At 54.1% G+C, this 24,749-nt stretch overlaps 2 protein-coding genes across 7 annotated transcripts in view; one reads left to right on the forward strand and one right to left on the reverse strand.

Annotated features, from left to right (window-relative positions):
* The window catches only part of NGEF (neuronal guanine nucleotide exchange factor), an 83,250-nt gene extending 75,578 nt beyond the window's left edge, over positions 1-7,672 (reverse strand). Inside the window, exon 1 of the mRNA XM_024564210.3 lies at positions 7,456-7,672. The gene's annotated coding sequence lies outside the window, so the exon portion shown is untranslated. The remainder of the gene's footprint in view (positions 1-7,455) is intronic.
* NEU2 (neuraminidase 2) lies at positions 7,096-22,777 on the forward strand. Of its 6 annotated transcripts, none has more exons than XM_045198257.2 (6): positions 7,096-7,328; positions 9,517-9,684; positions 15,217-15,415; positions 15,702-15,809; positions 20,032-20,237; positions 21,559-22,777. In XM_045198257.2, exons 3-6 carry the CDS (start codon positions 15,229-15,231, stop codon positions 22,495-22,497), a joined length of 1,440 nt encoding a protein of 479 aa, XP_045054192.2. In that variant the 5' UTR covers positions 7,096-7,328; positions 9,517-9,684; positions 15,217-15,228; the 3' UTR covers positions 22,498-22,777. The 6 variants fall into 6 exon arrangements, with proteins under 6 accessions (XP_045054192.2, XP_045054194.2, XP_045054195.2 ...); XM_045198258.2 differs by lacking the exon at positions 7,096-7,328 and adding an exon at positions 8,670-8,778; XM_045198259.2 differs by lacking the exon at positions 15,217-15,415.
* Positions 22,778-24,749: the final 1,972 nt, after the last annotated feature.

Genomic DNA, 24,749 nt, shown 5'->3' on the forward strand with positions numbered 1-24,749 from the left:
ATCGCGTCCCAGTGGGTTCTGCTGACTCACACGCTGAGCACAGCTGTGTCCGCCCTGTGCTAGGCACAGCATCACAAGACAGATGTGGCCCCCAGCACAGGAGCCCAAGGAGCAGACTGGAGGGAACTTCATAGCATCCCTGTCACCCCATTTTGCGGTGACAGCCAGGATTGACTGCACGTGCGTGCCCGGCCCCCGTTAGCACACCATAAACAATACTCTTGGCTACCTTTTTACTCTCTGCAACTAAATAAGCAATCTGCTCGTTTAAATTGTTTTTACTTTTTGGTGTAAAAAGAATCCAAGATGGTAAGATGCCTATGATGTTCAATATATAAAGTAGGTGTAGATGTTCCAAAAAACCCAAACGGAAGGTCCGTCACAGCCTCGGCTGTCCCAGTGAACGAATCTGTGCCTTGTCTCCAGGGACTGGCTGGTGGCACCCCTGAGAGTCCCATCCCTTCTGGTCATATCTCAGCCACTCTCCGCTGAGTGGGGGAGGAGAGGGCTCAACCTACTTTTGCAAAGTGAAGCCAGAGCTTGCTGCTGCTCTGTCTCCCCGTAATTAAGAGAACTTTCACCTAATTAATGGAAGCTGACCCTCTTTCATGTCCTGGCCATCACACAGCCTGGGAGCCATGGCAGGGAGTGAGCTGGGGACAAGGACCGCTCCTTCAGGGTGAGCCTCTGCCAGCCACTGCCCTTGGCCAGCTCCCTCCCTCCTGCGGGCGAGGTCTGCTGGCCCCAGCCAGAGGTGAGCCAGCCAGAGCTGCCCACTGACTGGCAGTCACAGCGCGGAGCAGACACTACACAGCCAAACAGGGGTCTTTACGGGCAGGACGATGCACACCAACACTGGCTGTTTGTTGGGCTCCAGGGGTGGGTGGTGTGCGTGTCGGAGCTGCCGTGAACTCGTCCGTCACCCTCTATCCCAGAGGGCTGGCACAAGCCCTGCTACAATGGCCAGACCTGTAGCAGTGTCTTAGCTCAGGCTGCCCTGGCAAGGCGCCACAGACGTGGGGGTGGGGGTGGGGGGTTCTGAATAAGACATTTATTTTCTCCCCGTTCTGGAGACTGGAAGTCGGAGATCAGGGTGAAGTGTGGTCAGATTCTGCTGAGGGCCCTCTCCCTGGCCTGCAGACGGCTGCCTTCTTAGCATGTCCTCACATGGCCTTTCCTGGGTGTGTGCGTGAGGCGAGAGGGAGACGGGGAAGGGAAAGAGGGAGAGTGGGAGGGAGAGGAAGGAAAAAGAGATGGAGGGAGGGCATGGTCTTCCTCTTCTTCTATGGCCACCAGTCCCCTTGTGAGGACCCCACCTTCAAGACCTCGTCTACAATAATTACCTCCCAAAGGCCTCACCTGCAAATGCATTACATTGGGGGTTTGGGGGCTTTAACATATGAATTTGAGGAGAACATGAGCATTCAGGTCATAACATTGGCAAAGGGATAAAGGGGGTCCTCACCTTTCTGGCTGGGAAAACCTGAAGCCCACCCCAATGTCTCAGGAGGGCCCTGAGCAACCAGAGCCGCACCGGAAGGCAGCCAGCCTTCCTCCTTCTCCAGAACCTTCCTGGGGGTTTGCTCCACTGTCAGCTGCAGAAGAGGAGGACCCTGAGAACTGTGGCCCCCAGCCCCTTGGTTGTAACTGACAAGAACCGAGTGGACCTGCGACCCAGGAGGACTCAGCCCAGAGGCGGGCTGAGCCCGTCAGATTCTGTCTCTCTGCAGAGGACAGAGACAGAGACCCGGCTGGTGGGCGGGGGCTCTGGGCTGGATGGCCGTGGGGTGGGGGGAGGGATTGAACTGGCCAGGACCCGCCAGGTGTCCGTGTAGCAGGGCCAGCTGTGGGTGGGGAGTGGGGGTGGGGTGCAGAACAGAGCAGGAGGAGAGGAAGAGAGAGACGTGGAGCCCTTCCGTATCCTGGGTTTTGCCCCTGGCAGGCTGAGGAGTTCACAGTGCCCTTTAGTTCCTTGTGTTTTCTCCAATAATATCTCTCAAACCTTTTTCTTATCCTGGCTTGAAAGGATCATACGTGTTACTTCCCAGTGATCTTTGTGGTGTATCTAGTACCGGGTCTGCCGTGTCCTTGTGGCCCAGGTGGCTTCTGTCCAGTCGCATGCTGAGTGTGGCTATGTCCACCCTGTGCTGGGCCCAGATGTGGCCCCCTTGCTCGGTCCCCAGAGAGCAGGCAAAAGGGAATTTCCTGACATTCCCCATCATTCCAAACGTGCGCACCCTTCCTCTGGATCCTTGTTTCCTTCTGGAAACTTCTGTCACCTGTGCAGTGCTGGAAACGTTCCCAGCGCCTTTGCACACTCCTGGTGTGATCCTGGGACCTCCCAGGTCGGAGGGAGGTGACTCGGGCCTCGAGGAAGGTTTACCGAGGCAGGAGGTAAACTGAGGCATGCGGAGGTGCAGGCTGTCGGGATCAAGACCCGTGGAGCGTGCCCGGGCCCGACAGTGGGCCGAGAGGGCAGTGGGAACAGCCAAAGGGAACAGAATGCTGGCGAGAGGTGGGAGGTGACAGAGCTGTGGGCGCCCGGGGACAGGAAGGCCGGGACTTCTGCTTGGTTTAGGTGAGCGAGTTATGCTAGAGGGAGACACAGCACCTGTAAAAAAGCAAGCAATAGTGGCAGAGACGTGGAGGGGCTGTGGTTTCTTAAAATTTTTATAGGATTCGGATGAATCCAGAGAGTCCCCTGCTCCCTGGCCAGCTGTGTGGGATGTGAGCCTGTGGCTGGGAACTGAGTGTCAGAGGTACATCAGACATTCAAAAAATTATTATTATGTGTTATAGAAAAATCCAATTAGTACATCAAACCTGCAGTTTCACAGATATTAGTGCTCAGGATGAAAATAGAGGCTTGAACGAAAGCCCATGTGTAGGAAGTATTAACAGCACAGGCGGCACATGGCCACGTGAGAAGGGGCACACGTGGAAAGTCAACGGCCGACCTTGAAGGCACCTTCTGGATGGACCAGCCACCGGGGCCCCGCTCTCCTCAAAACGGAGGTCTTCCCGCCCTGCGTGCTGGGGGCGGGAACACCTTGTCCCAGCCCAGCAGGGGTTTTGATGGCCCACAGCTCCACTCAACCTTCTGAAACTGAACCTGGGCCAATCTGAAAACCTCCTGGAACTGTGTGCAGGGGGGGGTGTTCACTGTCATCCAGCCCCAAGAGGGTGAAGGCCCCTGCTCTCCGAGGTGCCACCCACCCCATTTCTCTGACATGCGTGTTCATGGATCCATGTGCTTTTGATGATAAATAACCCAAACCTTGCAGGGGGTCAGCAGGGCATCTTCAGGGGGCACAAGACAGCTGTGGCATCTGTTTGAGGCCTGCCTACACCCAGGAGACCCGCCAGGAGGCAGCCGGAGGCTTCCCCAGGAAGGCTGCCCAGCCCGCACTCCATAGCAGCCCCGGGCACTCTCTCCCCAGGGCCTGGATCTCCGCCTCTTTCTGATCCTTTCTGATTCCAGCAGTTTCCACACCCCCCCCCCCCCAAGAATTCTCCTTTAAGCCCTGCTGACCGGGCTCTGGCCATGGCTTTCATCTTAGACTGGCCCCGGGGCTGCTGCCTGTGGCCCCACCTGCTGCCAGCCCCCTCATCCTCTGCTCCTTTGTGCTCTACCTTCCAGGGCCCCACTTGTTCCTGGGGGGCCTAGAAGCCCTTCCACACACAGCCCACCCCCCTGAGGTCCACGGAGACTTCTGTTCATTCATTGACCCCTTTCTCTCACCAGCATCTGGCTATGTTGCCGGCTTTGAAGACGGAGGAGGAGGCTGCGAGGCTAGGAATGTGGGCCATGATGGCCCCTAGCAGCCGAAGAAAGCAAAGAAACGTTCTCCCCTGGAGCCTCCAGAAGGAACACAGTCCCGCCGACCTGTAGGTCTTAGCCCAGCAAGACCCACGGCGACTTGCACCTGCCAGAACTGTAAGCCGACCCACTCGGTGCCTGGTCCTTCGTCACAGCAGCTGTGGAAAGCTAACACACTCTTCTACAGATGGAGCCCGAGATCCGTGAGGTGGGCCCACCGTTGATTTCCTCAAATTGTTTCCATACCAGCATTTACCAAATTGTTTCCATAGCGGCATTTAAAAAAAAATTTTGAAGCAGCATCTAAACTTGCCAGAAAAACCATGCCTTCACTTATTCCCTGGAGGGCAGTCGTGATTCCGGGGCCCCTGAGCAGACTCCGTGGAAACCTGGGGGGTGTGCAGTCTCCCCGGTGCACAGCAGGCCAGAAGGGCCCCATCCGAAGGAGGCGTTCTCCGTGGACCCTCTCAGGGTGCTTGGGGCAGGTGGGGTGCGCTCTTCAGAGGACCCCAGTTCTCTCTATATTTGAGAGCTCTCTGCACACATTCTGTTCAGCGCTCACTGTCAACTTTTCTACGGAAAAGAAGGGTTCCTTGTCTTCCCCCAGGACTATCACGATAATGATAGTTAAAACTGTGCGGGCCGAGCGCTTTCTACCCATCACCTCATCGGACATCGGCGCAGTCCTGTATGATTGTGCCATCCCCCCATTTTTACAGAGGAGGGCCTGGAGACTCAGAGGGTCGACTGCCTCAGCCCGGGCCACGCAGCAGCCGCAGCAGCAGGTGACAGAGGCAGCCTGGCTGGGCTGAGCAGTAAGAGCTAAACCGCTGCTCGGCACCCTTCATTCCGAACACTCCGACCTACGGCCGCCAGCCTTTCCTGAGAACACAGCGGGAGACGTTAGAGAGGCTCAGGGAGCAACAGAAGTAGACGGAGACCCAGCCTGGGGCCGGGCAGTGGCAGGAGGGCCACCGGAGCCTCCAGAGCCTGTGCCCCTTACTTTATTCTGGCAACTTCTGTGGTATTTCTCCAGCGCATGAATCCGTGAACCAGCAAGAACAATGCTTCTCCAAACATAACCTAGAGGGGTCTGTTTATCCAAACTGAACACCAAGGTGGCTTCACTTTGACCCCAGGTTAGAATCTCTCCATGTCTTAACCTTGACTTGGAACCCAAGTTAGCCGACTGCAAGTGACTTTGATCTTGACTTTGCACTGGATCCAAAAAGGCCAGAAAGCTGTAGAAAGACTTCCAGACAACCGCTCTGATATCTCAGGCACTAGAAAAAGTTGTCTATGTGCCAGATGCCTTTAAAAAGATGTTTTTAATTGATTTGATTTGAGAAAGAAGAAAAAGGAGAGGGAGAAAAACATCGGTTTTGTTCTTCCACTCTTTTATGCATTCATTGGTTGGTTCTTGATGTGCCCTGATGGGAAATCGAACCCACAACCTCGGCCTATCAGGACGACGCTCTAACCAACTGAGCTACCAAGAACCTTAACGTCACTTTCAAATTCAAAGCTAATTCCCAAAAAGGCACTCAGTAGGAAAGGAGTCTTTCCCTCAGCATTGAAGAAGCCCCCAGAGCGGGGCTTCAAGGACTGCTGTCAACCAAGGCAAAGAGTGCGGCTGATTGGCTCCTCTGGGCATTCCTATAGGCCCAGAGGCAGAGCTCTGCCCCCTGGGTGGCGTGGCGAAAGGTGAGCTCCAGGTGACCGGAAAGAAAATTCCTTCTAGGCCCAAGCTGAGTAGAGATGAGCCACAGGCTCAGAGATGTACCCCCTGGCTCAGCCGGCAAAATGCCTCTCAGCCCTGTGACCCCATACTTTTTTTGGATGAGGAGGGCGTTCTGGGCCCCCTTGCAGAGGAAGGGCCTCTAACCTGGCCTCTGGCTTCTGGCTCTCCCCTCTGTGCCCCTAGTGCCCCTTCAAAGCCTCGCCTGCCAGGGCGCTCAGCAATGATTTGATGAAGGAATTTTTACCATTTCAGGGTGGTGCTGGGGATAACCTCAGAAGAACAGAGCTGACCCCTTTGGGGGGAGGCACCGGGCTCATGAAGAGGGGAAAGACCCCCTCCTGGGTGTCTGGTCTAGGGCTGGCGAGCTCACTGGCTGTAAGACACACAGAGGCTCCGAGCCCCGGATGGAGCCAGCAGGCGGGCGGCAGAGTTGGCCTCCTCTGCGAGTCCCCTGGGGCAGGTGTCCTGGGCTGCCCTGGCCTGGGCCAGAGGGTCCTCCACAGGCCAACAGTGGTTCCCCTCCATCTCTGGCCACTGGGGTCATCCCACCTCTCCTGTGGGAGCCCCTCCAAGGGTGGGGTTTTCAAGACAATTTGGACTTCAGGAAGGGGTCAAGTGGTTATTGTCAGCTGTCTTGGACTGGAAAATTTAAGACACCTACAGGGACACTGGTGTCTGCTCTTCAATCCAAAGGATGCTGAGGGTGGCAGGAGGTGTGGCCAGCATGAAAAGGAAAGGAAAAACCTGGGCAGAGAAGTGAAGAGGGAGAAGCGAGGGGGAGGACAGAGATGTGACGAAGTGCAATCAGCACGTCCCCACCGGTGGTCTTACTGCAGTAACACAAGTGTTTTTCCAAAAACGTGTTGTCGCTGTCAGAACGCAGCACACCTGGCCGCAGGTGGGAGCCGCACGCCCAGTTCTGTTGAGCCGGTGAGTGAACATCCCAATCTTCAAATCAAGACAGAAAAGAAGAACCCACCCCCACCCCACCCAAGACAGCGGCGTCCACAGACATCTGAGTCACACCTTGCTTTGGCTCGATGCCAGCCAGGGACGCCAGTCCAGGAGGTTCAGAGGGTGGGGCCCTCTGTCCTTTTGAGGTGGGACCTTGAGCAGCAGGGAGCAATGTAGAGGGGTGGCCCTGCAGGGGACTGTTACTTCTCTGCTGTGACTTCCATTCCCCCAGGTGTGCTTCCTGCCCCTGGGATTGGAGCCGCAGGCTCAGAGCAATCCCGGTTTGTTTGACACCTCACGGTCTGCACACAGTGTGTCTGTTTTCAGGGCTGGAGCCAGGGGCGGTGGGTTGTGCGGCCACACAGGAACCCGCTCTTAGAAGGGTCACGCCCTTGGTTTCAGGCGCTGCTGCTATCATTCTTAATAATTCTCCAGTTCTTAATTCTCAAAATTTGTAATAACTTTTGAACAAGAGGCCCCATATATCCCCTTCAATGTATGGTTGCCTCAAGCGCGCCCCCTACTGGGGACCTGGCCTGCAACCTGGGCATGTGCCCTGACTGGGAATTGAGCCCTTTGGTTCATAGGCCAGTGCTCAATCCACTGAGCCACACCAACTAGGGCACCAGTCCTGTTTATTATCCCGCTTGGCCCCACAGCCACCCCAGGAGAGGCGCCTGGAAGGAAACATCAGCCCAGTTCAAAGCCAGTCAACCTGAGTCCTGGCTGGAAGCGTGGTGCCTGAGCCGAGACCAGCCTGGGTTTTGGGAGCAAAATCTGGGCTATTTCTTGGGGCTGCCTCTCCGTGAGCAGGTAGGCGGTGGTCTCCTCACCTTCACAGACCTGCCTGAGCTCTCTCCTATCCTGTCCCGGCTGCAACCTCCATTCCATCTCTTGCTTCATCTCATTGAATAAAAAAATACCAAAACTCTTTGCTCACCTGCCAGTGAGGAGCTCCTGGAGTTGGGGCTCCTGGACGGCTCTTCCGCTCCTCTCCTCTGTCCTGTCCGGGGCCTCAGAGCAGGCTGGCCTGTCCCCAGCAAGGTCCACACGGCCTCTGCTCTGTCCCCAGGAGCCCACAGGCAGACATTTTGTCCTTGCTGGAAAAGGGATCCCTGGGAGGCATTCCTGACCTTCAGACCTGCCTCGGCCCGAGCTGGCCCCATGCCCGTGACAATCACTTCCTGGCTGGGTGTTTACCTTCCTGGGCCCCATGGGCCAAAAGAGGGTGGTGGCCACATACCTGACCTGGTGGCTGTGCAGGAGGGAAGGTACCACCCACACTGAAGGCCAGCAACACCTGGAACTGGTCCCTAGTGCACAGTAGCCCTGACGGTCCCTCACACCCCTGATCCTCTGCCCTTGGCCTTGGCCAGGCCTCCATATGGCTCTTGAATCTGAGGCCCAGGAAAGGGCTTAGAGTCTTCTAGGGGCCTGTTCACTTCCTGCATGTGGCCGTCATGCCTCAGCTTCATCACTTCCGGAAGTGGGGCACTTGCTGCTTTGGGAGGGAACCCGCTCCATTATTATTATTTATTATTGTTATTTCCCAATGGCTACCTTCTATTCAGTGACAGGTCCTGAACTTGGTATCTCACATGATCACTTCATGTGATCCTTGTGTGACCTGTATGAGCAGAGAATTGTGCTCATTGTAAAGATGCAGAAACAGAGACTCAGAGAGTTGACCATCTTGCCAAAGCCACACAGCTAGTGAGTTGGGGACCCAGGATTCAATCTCAGGCCAACTGGTTCCAAAACCTAGGCTCTTAACCACTACCGTCATTTGCCAAGTTTAATTGCCAGAATGTCCGTTTTTATGTGAAATTCAAATTTGCCACTGTATTAGCTGCGAATTGATGGCAACAAAGTAACACAAAACTCAGTGGCTTCAGACAACACACATTTGCATCCCACAGGCCCTGTGACCAGGAGTCTGGCCCAGCACAGATGGCGGCCCTGCCCAGGGCCCCTCACAGGCTGCAGCGAACGTCCCGGGAGGGCTGGGCCCATATCTCAAAGCTCCGTGGGGAAGGACCTCCTTCCACAGGCACGGGGTCCTTGGCGACATTCTGCTCTGTGTGAGCTGTTCGACTGAGGCCCTCGCTGGCTGTTGGCCTGAGGCCGCCACAGAGGCCTCTCCACTGTGGAGGCCTGTCACCAACGTGTGTGGCAGACACAGAGTCCAGGAGGACGGAAGTCACCGTCTTTTGTAACATCCTATCACTTTCCTGTATTCTACTCATGAGGAGGAAGTCAGCAGGTACAGCAGGTTACACCGAGGCGCGACCACCAGGGGGAAGAGTTGCTGAGGGCCGTCTGTGAGAGCTGTCCGTCACAGCCACCCAGTCGCCATACAGCAGTGGGTTCAGTTTTGCCTCTGAAAGCCAGACAGAAGTAGCCTCTTATCCATCCATCTACCCTCCATCCTCCCACCCACCTACCTACCCTTCCATCCATCTGTCTGTCCATCCATCCATCCGTCCATCCATCTGTCCACCCATCCTTCCATCCACCCACCTTCCCACCCACCTACCTACCCTTCCATCTATCCATCCTTCCATCCACCCATTTAACAAACATTTGAACAGGAAACTCTAAGCCAGACCCCATGTTAGGCTCAGAAGATACCAGGATGATACAATTATTCCCTCTTCCCCCTCACTGTCCCCACCACCAGAGGCTCCCAGCCGAGCCTTCGCACACAGGGCTTTGGCGGGGAGAGTCCACTGGGTGCTCTGTTCTTCAGGAGCATCAGTTCTCTTTCAACTGGTCCTCGCATGCCACACCCTTGAGATTCCTTTTCCTCCTACTCACCCTTCTTTCTTTGTCTTACTCAGTTAAAAAAAAAAGAACCTATTTTAAGTACCTCCTAAGTGCAACGAGTGATGGTAGCCGGTGTGGGCATGCAAGTGCGTGCGTGCGTGTGTGTAGGGTTAGATCTGGTTTTCTTGGCCGACTCTCCCGCTTTCTCACTAGTGATTTTCCTGCCTTCCCTTAGCTTCTGAGGAGAGCAGGGCCCCACAGCTTTCTGGAGACCCCTCTCCTTGCCACGTGCGCACAGGGCCCAGCTCCGAGCTGTACCTGCATTCCCCGCGCCCCGGCCTAGCCTGCCTGTGGACCCCGCGTCCTGACCCCATCTCCTGACCCCGCTGAGGTCCAGGGCCAGGTGAGTGAGCTCGGGGAAGAGGGTGAAAGGGTCTGTGGGATTTGCCTCCTGAGGTGCGCGGACGGATGCGTTTGGGAGCTGGAACTGTAATCTTCATGTGGGAGACCATCCATTTCACACATTTGTGGGGCGCCTGGCAGATGTGGACAGGGTGCTAGGCCCTGGGGGTACCACTGGGAGCACCTTGAACATGAATCTTGTTTTGCGCTGCTTCCTCCACGCCATCTCTGCTTCCGAGCTGGCCCAGTCAGCCCTGACCCAGGCCGCTGCAATGTCCTGTCCACGGTCTCCTGGATTCTCTCTCTGCTGGTTGCTCCCAGTCCTTCCCACCCCATCCCACTCCATCTGCCACGTGACTGTGCTGGCACAGCCCTGAGCTTGTCACTTTCCTCTCGAAAACATTTTACATAACCTCTGTTCACAGTTTCGTGAGCATGCTGGAAATGTTCTCTCTACATAATCTTTCTCTCTCTCTCTCTCTCTCACACACACACACACACACACACACACACCCATATCTGTGTTTTATTTCAGCTGGACCACAACATATATGTCCTCCTCTGTCTCCGTTGCCTTGGCAGTCTTCCAATGCAGCACACCTTAAATACTTCACTCTTTTCACTGATCATCTATAGTTCTGCTATAGGACTATTCTGGGGTGATCCTGACGGCCATAGACTGAATGTTTGTGTCTCCTCAAAACTGATATGTTGAAACCTAACTCCCAAGGTGATGGCGTTAGGAGGTGGGGCCTGTGGGAGGTGCTCAGGGGGGCCTGAGGACGGAGCCGTCCTGGATGCAGTTGGTGCCCCTCTGAGGCAGACCCCGAGAGCGCCCTTGCCCCTTCCGCTGGAGCGAGGACGGCCAGCTATGAACCAGGAAGTGGGCTCTCCCCACAAACAGAATCTGCCAGTGCCTTGATTTTGAACTTCCCAGTCTCTGAACTGTGAGAAATTAATTTCTGTTGTTTAGAAGCCCCCCAGTCTGTGGGGCATTTTGTGGGAGCAGCCTGAATGGATAAGACGGGAGAAACTCTTTCAAGACCTGAGATGCTCTTGACCAGAAGCTTTTGTAAGGTTTTCTGGGTGGTAACTTTTGATAGATCATTAGTGGACTTAATAACGATAAGCTCGTTATTTTAAGGTGATTATTATAATTGTGCATTGGTGGGCATAGAACGTTCAAGTGTAATAAGTTTAATTCATTATAAGATAATTTTTTAAAAAGATTATCTACTAACTTCCCATGTAAAGTTTGAGTTGGGGCTGGGGAGAGGAAAGAAATTTAAATGTTTGACATTTTTTAAATTGTGTTGTTATTTCAAAAACACATTTGAAAGGCATAAAGGCACGTGACTAGCCTGGTCAAGAAGAAGAATGGGGCAGAAGCGTGAGTAATTACCGCAACGACATTGCCCGCCTTTGGGTCAGGCTCCGTTGTACGCCCTTTACGGGAACTGATTTGTTCAATCGCCACCACAGTCTTCTGATGTGGAAGCCAGACCAGCAGAGGTTAAATAGCTTGCCCAAGGTCACAAGAAATTTCCTGAGCACACAGGAATGCCGAATACAGACACAGGTCTATCGCATATATGTGTATCATGTGTGTGATATTTGATTTCGAGGGCAAGAAGGCAAAGTCTCTAGGTGCCATAAGCGAACAGGTAACTCTTAGGTAATTCTCTATCTGCCCGGGTGAATGGGTGCTTTCAGGACCATCACACGCACGGCTGGGGATGTACTTGAGTTGACAGTTATGGGAGAGCAAGAATCACAGCCTTTGGACTTGAACGCGGCAGGAGGCTGGGAGAGAACTTACAGCTCATGAGTTAAAAGACGTCTTAGGCCCTGAGCAGAAATCGAATCACCTACAAGAAAACAGAGAATAAGCTGGGCTTGCCGGTGGGGCTTGCACTTTTGCCGCTCATGAAGTGCAGAAACGGTAAGATAGAAACCGAGAGAGATAGCTGAGGAAGTGTGAGTCCAGGAGACTTAGGGACAGACAGCTCTGGGGAGGTGTCCACGTTCTGGGGCACGGGTGGGACCACTAGGGGGAGCACCTCCACCGCCACACCCGAGAGATGATTCCCATGGAGGGTGAGCCCGCACACAGCAATTATCAAACACTTGAGGAAGACCAATATGAAGAATCTAAAAGAGTATGAATCATTGAAGAAGGGGAGGGGTCAAGTCAAGGAACATGTGTAAAGGACCCATGGACGAAGAAAACGGGGCGGGGGGAGAATTGAATGTGGGAGGTGGGGGGTGGGCAGGGCAGGGGAGAGGGATGAGGGGAAAATAGAGACAACTGTAATTGAACAACAATTTAAAAATGTTAAAAAACATTAAAAAATAGTATTATAACAAGTTATAAAGCATTTCAGGAAGTTTAATACCAAGAAAAGTCTCCCACAAAAATGGAGGAGTTCACACATGAGGAAAGAGAAATAATAAAATAAAAAGAGACAAAAAAAAATGCTCAAAGAGATGAATGAGTAACGTGTAAAACGAGACGAGGTAATCATTTTTAAACATCGAAGACTTTAGTTTTGTAGAGCAGTCTCAGGTTCACAGCCAAACTGAGGGGAAGGTACCGAGGTTTCCCATATCCATGTCTTGCCGTGTGTGATGCGCACCCACATTTTGTGCACATTACACACCGGATTATTCTCCCCGTGGTGTGTAATCATTACACCCATGCATACTGTGCATCCTCACTTTTCCCTCACAAATTGGGGCAAAAACACAGCAAAACACGGTACTCCCTGCCCCCCCACATGCCCAGCCACCCCCGTTACCAGCCACAGTAGTGCACTTGTTACAGCCGATGGGCCTACACCGACTCATCACCCTCACCCAAGCCTGTTGTTCACAGTAGAAGTCACTCGGTGTTGTGTGTTGGGACAGATGCTTGATGACATGTCCATTAGGGTGGCATACGAAGAGTGTTTTCACTGCCCTAAAAATTGTCGGTACTTCTCCTATTTGGCCCCGCCCCCAGTCCCTGGGAATCACTGATCTTTTCACTGTCGCCATGGTTCTTCTGCCTTTTCCAGAATGTCACCAAGCTGGAATCGCCCGGTGTGCAGCCGCATCGGATCGGCTTCTCCCACTGAGCCATGTTCGTTTAAGGTTTTCATGGCTCCCGAGCTCACTGCTTTTTAATGCTGAGGAAATGATTACAAAGCAAATTCAAGGAAGGACTAAATAGAAAGTGTGGCGATAAAAAGCATTGCATTTTAAAAGACTTAGCTACACACAAGTCTAGATTTAGTGATTTGGAAGGTATATCTGAGAAAATCACCCCGAATGAAGCACCAGGAAGCAAAGAGATGAAAAATGTGAAGAATTAGTCAAAAGACATCTGGAGAACAAAGCAAGAAAACCAAACACCCCTTTAATAGGCTGTCCTGAGGGAGAGAGAGGAGGGGGGGCAACGTTCAAGCGTTAACGACGGGGAAACTTTCACAATCGAAGAGACGTGAGTGTGGAAAGCATGTGGAGTCCCAGACAAGCTACATAAAAAGAAATTCACACCTGGACAGCCCATAGCGAGACTGCAGAACATCAAAGATGAGGAAAAACCCTCAGAGCCACCAGAGATCCCAAAAGTAGTGATGACCCCAGCCAGGCAAGGCCCACCCCCTCACTTCCTCATACTCAAACTGAGCACCCACTACGTGCTGGCCTGTGCTCTCCTGCTGAAATTCCAGCTCTGATTCTGTAAATTTTACTTTTCTTCCTGGTCTAGCCCACGTCATACCCCTTCCTCCAGGGAGTCTTCCTGACTACCCCTGTTCTCAACACTTCCCCTTGCCCTTCATCACTGTCCCCCTCACAGTCCACCCCCCACCACTGGGTGCCTACCTTCACTGGCTTCTGTCCCTTGGGTGTTCGTCTTTGTTCCCCACGTAAACAATAAGCACTGGGAGCTCTGGGTCCGTATCCATGACCTTTCTCTTCTCCCCAGGTGAGCGTGGTGTGGGCTGACTGTGTGCACACATACAGTGAATATTCGGGAACTCTTAATCGATCGATCCCTTGAAGTCAAATATGAGTTTAAGACTCATGCTGAGTCAAGCCCACTTTTACAAGCTCTTTGGGCCCCTTTGAAAGTGTATTTCCAGTTGATGGTCCGGCCAGGGTAGAGTTAATAGGCTCTCTTAAGCTGTGTTTTAAAGCCTGTCATTATATCACTTATGATCATTTTAAAAATAATGCCTTTTTAAAGTAATAATCAAATCGTCTGCGCCTGGAAGAGTACAGGAAGTAAAGAAGCATCATTTGTAATCCCACTGGTTAAAATGGATGATGATACTTACTTATTCATTCTATGTTCACGAGATATTTGCTAAATACCTATTTTGTTCTAGGCACCATGCTAAGTTTTGGGAGTGCAGTAATACCTATTTCGATACAAGGTTTGTTTATTTTTCATAAAGATTTTTGAGTATATAATATGCAAATTTATAGAAGTGGATCGTAGCTGATCCCGCTCTTTGTACTGCAGTTCACACGGTCCCAGCATTTCCTCACGCATTATCTTTAACGCATGCCTTTAATTCACCAGCTGCCTAAAATTCACTTTATGGATGAGTTATGATTTCTTTAATGAGCCACCAACTGCACTTACCTCACTTTTGAAACCCCCCTTCTGGGCCCAGTGAATTAGCAGGAGAGCAACCGGAATGTAACAGCGTCGACTTCAAGGTGATTCCTGGACCTCTGGTGGGGGATGGAGGGCGGGGACTGGGGCTGGGTGTCAGTGCTGGGGTCTGGGCTTACCAGGGTGTTCATATGGGCCGGCCTTTGCTTGGGACTCTCAAACATAATTCCAATGTCAACCCACGGCCGTAAGAAGGTTAGACCAGAGCAGGAACAAGGGGACCCAGAACTGGCCTTGAAGGTATCACCCTGACCTCCCAGGAAAGAGGCCCCAAGCTGTTGCTGCACTAGGCTCTGAGCCACAGGAACCCTCCAGAGCTGAAGATGCTGGGAAAGAACGGTGTCCAGCGGAGGGAGGGGGAATAGGTGAGGGGGAACCTCCCTCATCCCTCTATTCTAGGCTAAGAAGTGCCCTTTGAACTGAATGGACTGCCTTCTGATTTTTCCAGCTCCTGCGGCCTCCCCCACACTGGCGGTGGACTGGGGTGAGGTGGGCGATGCTCACTTTCTGGCTGTGTGTCAGCCACAGACTCTCCTCCTGGGAGTGAGCTCGGGCCCGTGGCAGGTCTGGTTAGGCACGCTGTGGGGGGCCCGGAATCAAAGGGCTTGTTGCCACGTCCGTCCACGTGCTGATGTGGGGTGTGGGGTTTAGAGGGGGTTTAGACGGGCCATGTGAATGCTCACCTGGTGGGGTGGCCCTGCTGGCAAAGGCAGCCTTGCCCCCCATTCACTCAGCTGGTGAGTTGGGCAGCGCACCAGTGATGTATCCGAGATGCCGCAGGTGCTGGGTGGCAGTAGCAGGCGAGTCATACCGTCTGCTCCCAGGCAGCTTGGCATCTCCTGTGACGTCGTCGCTCCCATTTTTCAGAGGAGGGAACTGATGTCACAAGACAGGAAGAAAGCTGCCCTGGTCACCCAGCTGGCCCGGGCAGAGCCAGAAGAGAAGCTGAGGCCTGGGTGGCCCCAGCCCCTGCTGCATGTGCAGACCCTCCTTGGCCCCGGAAGTCTCAGGTCCCTGACGCCACACTTGGCCCACTGCATCTGTTCAAGAGGCAAGCTTGACTCAGGTGGCCTGCAGCTCATTCTGATTCAGCATGACAATGTACAGGGCTCCTTCCCAGCTCACAGCATCCCAACTGGGCCAGGGCTGGGTCTGTATGCTGACATCACCCTGGAACAGGATGGCAGATGAGTGGGTGGCAGAAGTCGGGGCCTCCCTCAGGTGTTTATAGGCCCAGACTCGGTGGTGGAGGCTGTGAGACTCGGGGTAAAGCCAGGGGAAGCTCAGGAATTGCCCTGTCCTTCTAGAAGCTGGGTTCCTGCTGCCTCTGCTCACGCACGCTGATTTTCAAGCCAGGACCCAGGATCCAACCTGGAACCCTCTCTCCCTGAGGTCCAGTTTCCCTCGGAATCAACCCACCTGTCCCCTTGTTGATATAAACAGGAGTTCTTCTGTACCAGGTAATTACGGGTGATGGTACCATGCTTGGGGATGCCTCAGATGGTGGTAATTTTTAAGTGTGCCAGCTCACGGCCTCTCAATCCCTGGGATGGCACCCACTTTTTGGGGGGTGTGGGAAGGAAATTCAGATCAGCCAGTTCAAGAAAACGCCTCACTTTACCCTCATGTTATTGCTGGTCTGAACTTCCAGAAGGATGCTCAGTGGTCCTGGCCTGGCCTGGGAGCTGTGAAAGTCCCACTCACCTGGGGCGGGAAGCCCCATGGAGCCCCAGGCCCAAGTGGGGTTGTTTGGGTGTTTGTTTGTGTTTTTAAATTTTTATTTATTGATTTGAGAGAGAGAGAAAGAAAGAAACATCAAATTGTTCCCCTCACTTACACATTCATTGGTTGCTTCTTGTATGTGCCCTGACCAGGGGTCCAACCCACAACCTTGGTGTGTCGGGAAGGCGCCTCTAACCCACTGAGCTACCCGGCCAGGGCCCAAGCTGAGTTGTTGAGCCTGGTGGAGTTGTGGTTTTCTTGGGGGAAAGAAGCTGACCCACACGCTTGCTTTGCTGGAGCTGAGGCAGACCACATGCAGGCTCTGTCTGCTCTTTGGAGAGATGGTGTTATTTCAACGTGGCAGCCAACAGGCCAGTGTTCCACCCAAAACGGGCCCCGAGGACAAGGGCCATTCCTCTGGGAAATGCTGCAGAGTGCGCCTCTGTCTTGCCCCCCAGAAGCACTGGCTGTCACTTATCACCACGGGCTCCTGGAAGGCGGGGCCCAGGGCTCGTGTGTTTACCTGTCTCCCGGCCCACGGAGCGTGTTCAACACAGAGTTGTGAATTGGCAGAGTCCTCCTGAAGGGGGTGAGGGAACACCAGCAGCCACGGTGCTCCCAGGAGGAGAGAGAAGGCGGGCAGGGCCCCTCCACCTCTGGCCTTTGGTTAGGAGCTTTCAGACTTCAGAGTCCCAGCTGGGGGTCTGTGGCAGGAGAGGCCAGTGGTTAGGGGCGTCTGTTCCAAAATAAGGCAGATCCAGGCTCAAATCCTCCCACCTTCAGCGGCTCCAGGAAGTCATCCGCCACCTCCCTGACTCACTTCTCAGCTTCCCCATTCTGAGGTGGGAGCTCAAGAGCCGGCCTCGTGGGCTGAGTGGGGAGAAGTGAGCTTCCTAGTGTAAGATGCTTCACCCTGGGCTTGGCGCCCACAAGGCTACAAGCCACAGCGGCTGCTGGTAGCCTTAGGTGGGACCGTCTGAAATTGCCACCATTCAACCCTTTTTGACCTACAAAACAGCAGTGTCTCAGGGTGAAGGCTGGCACTGTTGTCTCTCTGATTGCCTGTCTGCTGAGACCCCGCCCAGCCTCCCCCGGGGGGTCAGGTCCTCAGGGTCACCTCCTCCAGCCCCCTTCCTGCCTGGCGGGGAGCCAGACCCCAGGCAGAAGGTCCCTGCCCAGAGATGCATAACCTGTTGGACATGAACCTAGACCCAGAATCCAATTCCTAACTGATTTCTCTTTCCACTACCTCAGCCTGAAGCAGCTGCCAAGTTTGAGCCAGAGCTGGGGCTGAGTGGGCAGCCACCTCCACCGGGGGCTGATGCAGCCCTGGAAGTAATGAAGTGCAGGAAGGTGACACTTTCCACACACCCCGCCCCCCCACCCCTACTTCAGAGGGAGACTGGGTTAGAAGTGTCTGTAGACCCAGCTCTGATGCTTTAGGGCTGGGCGAGCTCCGTCCGCTCATCTGTACAATGGGAATGATAGCATCGCCTTCATGGGGGCGTCCTGGGGACTGAGTGAGGACCATCTGTGAGCTGTAATGTAAATAATACAGTTTGTAAATACAACTTTCAATGAAAAAATATTATATAACATGTGAAGAGTGCCCAGCTACTTACGTGTTTGCTGTCATTACTGTGAGGACATTTGGGGACTGGTATTAGCCACGCATGTGTGAGTTTGGGCTGGTACTGAGTTACTGAGAATAGAGAAGGACCCTCTAGAATGGACCCCAAGGTGCCCTTTTCCTCCACCCCACTCCCTCCTGTACCAGCTGTGGCTCTAAACACACGAGGGACAAAGACTAGCAGCCTGGGGGCCCAGGGTGAGTTTGTTTTATTCACAAGCTTCCCCAGTTCCCAGAACAATGCAGGGCTCGAGGCCAGAGCACAGTAAATCTTCACTGGATGGAAGGATAAACTTGTCCCTACCCTGGAGGATCTGAGTCTAAAGGAGGAATTGCAGAAAACCATCAGAGGTGCTGTGGAAATCCATTCAGAATCCTTGAAACTCGGGCATTCTCAAATCCTCCCTAATTCGCCCTCCAAATCATGTGAATTCTGCTGTTTTCTCTCTATGAGCCAGGCTCCCCTCTCTGTTGCCACGGAGTCTGCTTCTCCAGGCTTTTATTTCATCTCCCCTGGAAAATTGCATTAGATTCACCCTCTGCCCCCTGTCCCCTGAAGCTAAAAGAATGACTTCCTAAAAAAATAAATAAATCAGGTTAGATCACTCCCTTGTGTAAACACATTCCGAATCTTCCCATTGCCTCTGGGCTACAATCCCACTCCTGGTAGCCAAGGAGCACAGGGGAAGATGCTGGACATCACCTAGTCCTCAGGGCTCACAACTACGCACCCACCGGGGTGACGATTTTCAAAAGCCACAATCGCGCAAGGGGAGGAGGAGGTGGAGAGACTGGAACCCTGTACCCTTACTGGCTGGCAGGGTGTGAGCTGGTCCAGCCGCCGCGGGAAGCAGTCTGGCAGCTCCTCAGCAAGTTAAACACAGAATTCCCACACAGCCCGGCAATTCCACTCCCAGGCAAACACCCCGGAGCCTAAGTAAATCCCGATCAATTTTCTAGAGAACATTACTGTTATGCTGAATCTTTCCCCCATTTTCATTTCCATTTTGAATCGTATTGATTTTTGTCTGACCTACATTTCCTCATGAAGTTTCCTCAGCCACCGTTTGGGCTGCCAAGCCCTATCTGCTGGGACTCCAATCTTTCAGGTCGAGATTTTATCACAAAGACTTAGTCCTTTTCCCCCCGTTTGGGTAGCTGAGCATTTTCACCGTGGTGGCCTTCGCCCTTGCTAGTTTTACCTGTGATACTGTCCTAACAATGCTGTGCTTCTCGAATCGGCTGCAGTACTGATGGTTTGCACATATTTCTCAGACGTGTTAAGTAAGTTGTAAACAGACAATAACATACCCGGCAGGGAAAATGCAAGCAGTGGGAAGGGGCATGCAGAGGGGACACTGCCTGTGTCCTGGGGAAGCCGCAGCCGGCCCTCAGGAGCCCGGAGCCTGGGTCTGCCCGCAGGACATCCAGTCAGGTCCAGGGGCCAGGTCTTGGAGCTCTGGGCAGGCCAGCCCAGCTGCGGTCCTCCCCTGGGATGACCAGCAGGGGGTTCTCTTCAGCTGAGGGCCATCTTCTTCCTCCTGCTCAGTGGAGGGCCCCCTGCTCTGCAGCCTGCCCTCGCTGCAGCTGGGGACCCAGGTGGCCCAGCATGGAGGCCACTGTCACACACAGTCACCAGGTTATCTCTGCCCGCCCCCTGCCCCTTTTGGCCAAATGCTTATTTTTAATGTTTATTTTTTTGTACCTCTGGAGGACCCTCCCAGCCCAGGTGAGCTGTCAGAAGCCTCTGTCTTCCACTCCAGACATGCAGCCCTGGCCCTGGGTTCAGCCCACACGCTGGGGGCGGCTGGCAACGCAGCCTCGGGTGGCTGGCAGCAGTGAGCCTGGAAAGTCAAGGCTTCCCCCTCTTTTTCTGTTTTTCTAAGGTGACTTTCCAGGGCTCTGCAGTTATAAAAAGCACATATGTGTCATTCTCTGGCAGTCTGACAGCCGCAGAATGTCACTTGGCAAGGCCTCCTGTCCAAACCGAGGCTTAGCATTTGATTGGCAAAAGCGGTTGAAGGTTATCACAGACTTGTCCTCATGAGGTTTGTTCACTTAGAATAAAAATTCAACACAAAATACACTTTTCCAAATTCCCCTTCCCCAAAGTCTCATGGACAGAGCGCCGCCAAACTCCAAGGCAGGCACGTGCAGAGCTGGTAGACAGGACCTTGGAAGGTAATCAGGGGGACAAATCCTGTGGGGAAGGAGGACAGGCCAACAGCCTCGGTCAACTGGCCCATGGGGTGGGCAGTCCCCGCCTGGGAGGATGGCTCGGGCCCCTCTCAGGATGTGACCGCAGGGGACCTTTTCTGTGCCTCCCCTAGGCCCCATGGCACCCTGCCCTGTGCTGCAGAAGGAGAGAGTGTTCTGGTCGGGAACGCACAGCTACAGAATCCCTGCTCTGCTCTACCTGCTGCAGCAGAAGACCCTGCTGGCCTTCGCGGAAAAGCGGGTGAGCAAGAAGGACGAGCACGCTGAGCTGATTGTCCTGCGCAGGGGAAGCTACGATGCATCCACCCATCAGGTCCAGGTACGGCAGGATGAGGCTGCAAGAGCCCCGGTGGGAATACGGGACCATGCCACCCTTAGATGGCTGGGATCTGGGGGACAGAGGGAAAGGAGCCTTTGAAACCCAGGAGGGGCCCAGGGCCCCCTATCATGGATGAGGCAGAGCAAGTGTCCCCAAGGGGTCACCCAGAAAACTTGGGTTCTCTAGGAACAAGTCCAGGTGGCCCGGCAGCATCGGCTTCAGGTCATGACCGGACCAGTCCTGGGAAGCTGATGTTCGGAAAGGTTTTCCTGTGTTACTGAGAACCCGAGGGAAGACTAGTTTGTCACATAACTGGGGTTGTGTCCTTTCAGTAAACAACCTGGGGAGTGGGGGCTGGGGAGGGTGGGAGTGGTTGCTGTGTCCCCACGTTCCAGCAGGTATAGCAAGTCATTGGTTTTGACAAAGACACCCAAGACCAGTGTATCACATACACAGGGCTTTAATATCAGTATTGTCATTACTCTGTGCTCCTTATGACGTAGCAGCAGTTCAGAGCATGGGGTTGGAAGCAGAAGGGCCTGGGTTCAATCCTGGTTCCGTCACTTCCCAAAAGTGTGGCCTTGGACAACTCCTGTACCCTATCTAAGCCTCTCATTGTCTAGACGTAAGATGGGGCTCCTATGACCCGCCCCCCAGGATTTGGGGTCAGGGCAGATGAGATGGTGTAAGACTCCCAACAGAGCCCGCCTTTTGACTCACTCTCGGGGAGACAGCTGTCACCGAATGGGGTAGACAGCAGAGGGGCCTCACGGATGGCATAGACTCAGGGATCACGGAAGCTCCATGTGACCCTTACTCTCGTGGAGACGAGCCCCCCCCCCAGGCTGCGTAACTAGAGTGTGATATGTAGAAGACAGGAGGTGACTGTCATATTCTGCCCCACGCAAGTCAGATGACCGCAGTTCTGCCTGGTCTTCATTTTTCCAGAACAGGACGTTGGGTGGGGCTGGTCGGTTGAGGGAACCAGGAGGAAGCTGGGAATCGTTCACGCCCAAATGGTCTCTGTGACCACTGTTAACTTGGAATAAAAATTATTCTAAGCCCATTGTAGGTTCTCTGTGACCTGTGTCAGTGGGAACAGAGGCAACGGGCATTCAAAGGCAGTGGGCTGCGTTGGAGGGGGTGAGGTGGAGCCTGGCTCCCACGGCTCTGGGAGGTGGTGTGAGGGTGCTGGACGAACACTTTTCCTCGATGACCTTGGACCTAACCCCATGAGACGTCCCCACCCAGCATCAGCTCCGCTCATTGCCACGGATCACGTTAAAGCAGCGCTTCTCTTCTCTCCTCTCCTCACATTCAGTGGCATGCTCAGGAGGTGGTGGCCCAAGCCCAGCTGGAGGGCCACCGGTCCATGAACCCAAGCCCCTTATATGATGAGAAGACAGGGACCCTCTTCCTCTTCTTCATCGCCATCCCCAGGCAGGTCTCCGAGCACCACCAGCTCTGTACCAAGGTCAACGTGACTCGGCTGTGCCAAGTCACCAGCACCGACCATGGGAGATCCTGGAGCCCCGCCAGAGACCTCACAGGCTCTGCCATCGGCCCCGCCCACAAGGAATGGGCCACGTTCGCCGTGGGCCCGGGGCACTGTCTGCAGCTGCACAATGAGGTGCAGAGCCTGGTGGTGCCCGCCTACGCCTACCGGAACCTGCACACCCACCTGGGGCCCAGCCCCTTTGCATTCTGCTTCATCAGCCACGACCACGGGCTCACGTGGGAAAGAGGCAACTTTGTGGCCCAGGACACCCTGGAGTGCCAGGTGGCTGAGGTCAGCAATGTAAAACAGAGGGTGGTGTATCTGAACGCTAGAAGCCCCCTCCACGCCAGGGTCCAGGCCGAGAGCACCAACGACGGGCTCGATTTCAGGGGCACCCAAACCGTGCAGAAGCTTGTGGAGCCTCCCCACGGCTGCCACGGCAGCGTCATCAGCTTCCCCAGCCCCAGAGCAGGGTCAGATTCCTCGGCCAAGTGGCTGCTCTACACTCACCCGACCGACCCCCAGCAGAGATCCAACCTGGGTGCCTACCTCAACACGCAGCCGCCGGCCCCCGACGCCTGGTCCCAGCCCGCCCTCCTGGCCAAGGGCAGCTGCGCCTACTCAGACCTCCAGAGCCTGGGCATCGGCCCTGATGGCTCACCCCAGTTTGGGTGTCTGTATGAATCTAATAACTACGAGGAGATTGTCTTCCTCATGTTCACCCTGAAGCAAGCCTTCCCAGCTGAATTTCCATCTTGGTGAGCCTGCCACATGCTTCACCCCACCCCCAATTCTTGCCCGCCAGACTGAGAGACTGATGGGCCTGCCTCTGACTTCACAGGTGCTCTTGGCTCCCCTTGTGGAAAGTATGAGGTCTGCTTCTGGGCCCCGTCCTCCTTGGCTGTTTCACCTTCTCGGAGGATTCTGTTTTCAGCCCCAAAACCAAAGGAGCCTGGCTTCCCAGAGCCCCTCGATGGGGCAGGCGCGGAGAGCTCTGTGTGCTCTGGGCCCCGGCTTCTGTGCATGTCTCAATAAATTATCCAGTGAGTCCCACTTCTTCTTGGGGAGAAGCGTTTCTGGGGAAAGGCTGAGACAATGCTGTCAGGGAGCAGAGATGTGCGGCTGTGGGTGTATTTGAGTGTGTCTGTGTGTGTCTGCTCAGGCAGACGGGTGGGGAACGGCTCCGCAGGGAGGTAAGGCAGCGTCTAGGAAAATCAAGCTAGCTGAAGCCATCGGATCAGTTCCCAGGGCTGCCACAACAAGTGACCACAAAGCTGGCAGCTAAAACAACAGAAATGTGCTCTCTTCAGGTCTGGACGCTGGATGTCCAAAGTCGGGGTGTCAGAAATGCTGCGCTCCCCTCAAAGGCTCTAGGGTGGGATCCTTCCTGGTCTCTTCTGGCTTCCGTGGCCCCAGGCATTCCCAGCTCACAGCTCTATCACTTTAATGCCTCTGTCTTCTGATGCCTTTCTCCTTCTCCCACGTTACCTCTTCTGTCCCTTGTCAGGACACCCATCACTGGATGCAGGGCACAACTGGATAACCCAGGGTGAGCCTTCGCTTAATTACATCTGCAAAGACTCTTTTTCCAAATAATGCCACCCTCACTGACTCTGAGAGTTCGGACCTGGGTGTGTCTTGGGGGGCCATGATCCAGCCCACCACAGTTATAAGAAGTTATTTTTGTGTAGGTGATGTAGTTAAAGGTACGAATGAAGTCCCGATCGATCAGATGACTCAGAAGGGGGGGCGGGCAGCAGGGATTGAGCTGTTGAATGCACATCTCTGACACGAAGCTGCTCTGGGGCACTCGGTCTTCACGGTGACAGCTATGTCACCAGGTGGAGGTGGAAAGAGAGGGGAAAGGGTGACACTGACACCTCTCTGAGCTCTGGGGTCTTCGGGGGCTTTGCTCACGTGTCCCTGTGGAAGAGTCAGCTTACACCCTGACCCCTCTAATCGGCTCTCTTACCGATTGGATCAGTTGGGCAGTTTGGTGACAGAGGGGTGATGACAAAGGCACAAAGGCAGTGGGTTGGTGCAGGTGAGCTGTGTCCCACGTGGCCAGGCAGTGGGTAAATGGAATTTTCATGGTGTGAGGACTGGAGGTGTGGCTTTGATGCTGGGTGCGGGTCCGCACTGGCCTCCTACCTAGGGGCTGCTTCTCCTTGTGGGGTTTTACTAAATCCAGCTGGAAAGATGGGGAATTAGGGTCTGGCCCTTGCTGGGACGTGCCCCTCTGCTTCGGAGATGCCCACCTGGTATCTTCCAAACCTGCCAGGACAGCTGGCGGGGCAGGAAGGGTGGTCCGAGGCTGAGTCAGGAGGGTGAGTACAAGGGCGTGCAGGCAAGAGGCAGCATACCCTCAAGGGTGAGCGGTCCCACTGTGTATTATCCAAGTCAGGACACTTCTGCAAGTGCAATGCTATTAATTATCACGCCAAGACAAGGGGCGTTAACCAGGCCTGTCCCAGGCAAGCTGAGAGGTTTAAGAGAGAAAGGCCCCCCAAGGATCGCACTGGGGACTGGCCTCCGCTAACCACTCTGGAAGAGTCCATTTCTTGTGAGGGGTCGTGAGATGAGGCAGGACTTGAAGAGGGTCTCTGGCCACTGCCAAGCAGAATGTCCTTCTCTGAGATCCCTACCCGTCACAGAGGCTGGTGGGTCTCAATTCCAACTGCTTGTTGGAATTCCCTGGGGAGCTTTTAAACTGGGCTGATGCTTGGGCTCCAGCCCTGACCAGCTGATTCATAATCTCTGGGTGTGGGGGCCCAGGCATCAGTATTTTTTCCCAAAAGCTCCTCAAGTTATTCTAGTGGACATAAGGCTTAAGAACCGTTGGCCCAGATGATCTCCAAAGGTTTTCTAGTTCCGAATGTACACAAATGCCAGAGTCTTCTGATTTGAATTTTTAAAAAGTTTCAGTTTATTTGGTTAAAGCTAAACTGATCTACTCTTTGAAACATCCCACTCAGGGTGAAACAAAAAGCCGTAGACAGGGAAAACACATTTAT

Source organism: Desmodus rotundus, chromosome 2 (assembly GCF_022682495.2).
Source record: "Desmodus rotundus isolate HL8 chromosome 2, HLdesRot8A.1, whole genome shotgun sequence".
Taxonomy (NCBI): Eukaryota; Metazoa; Chordata; class Mammalia; order Chiroptera; family Phyllostomidae; genus Desmodus; species Desmodus rotundus.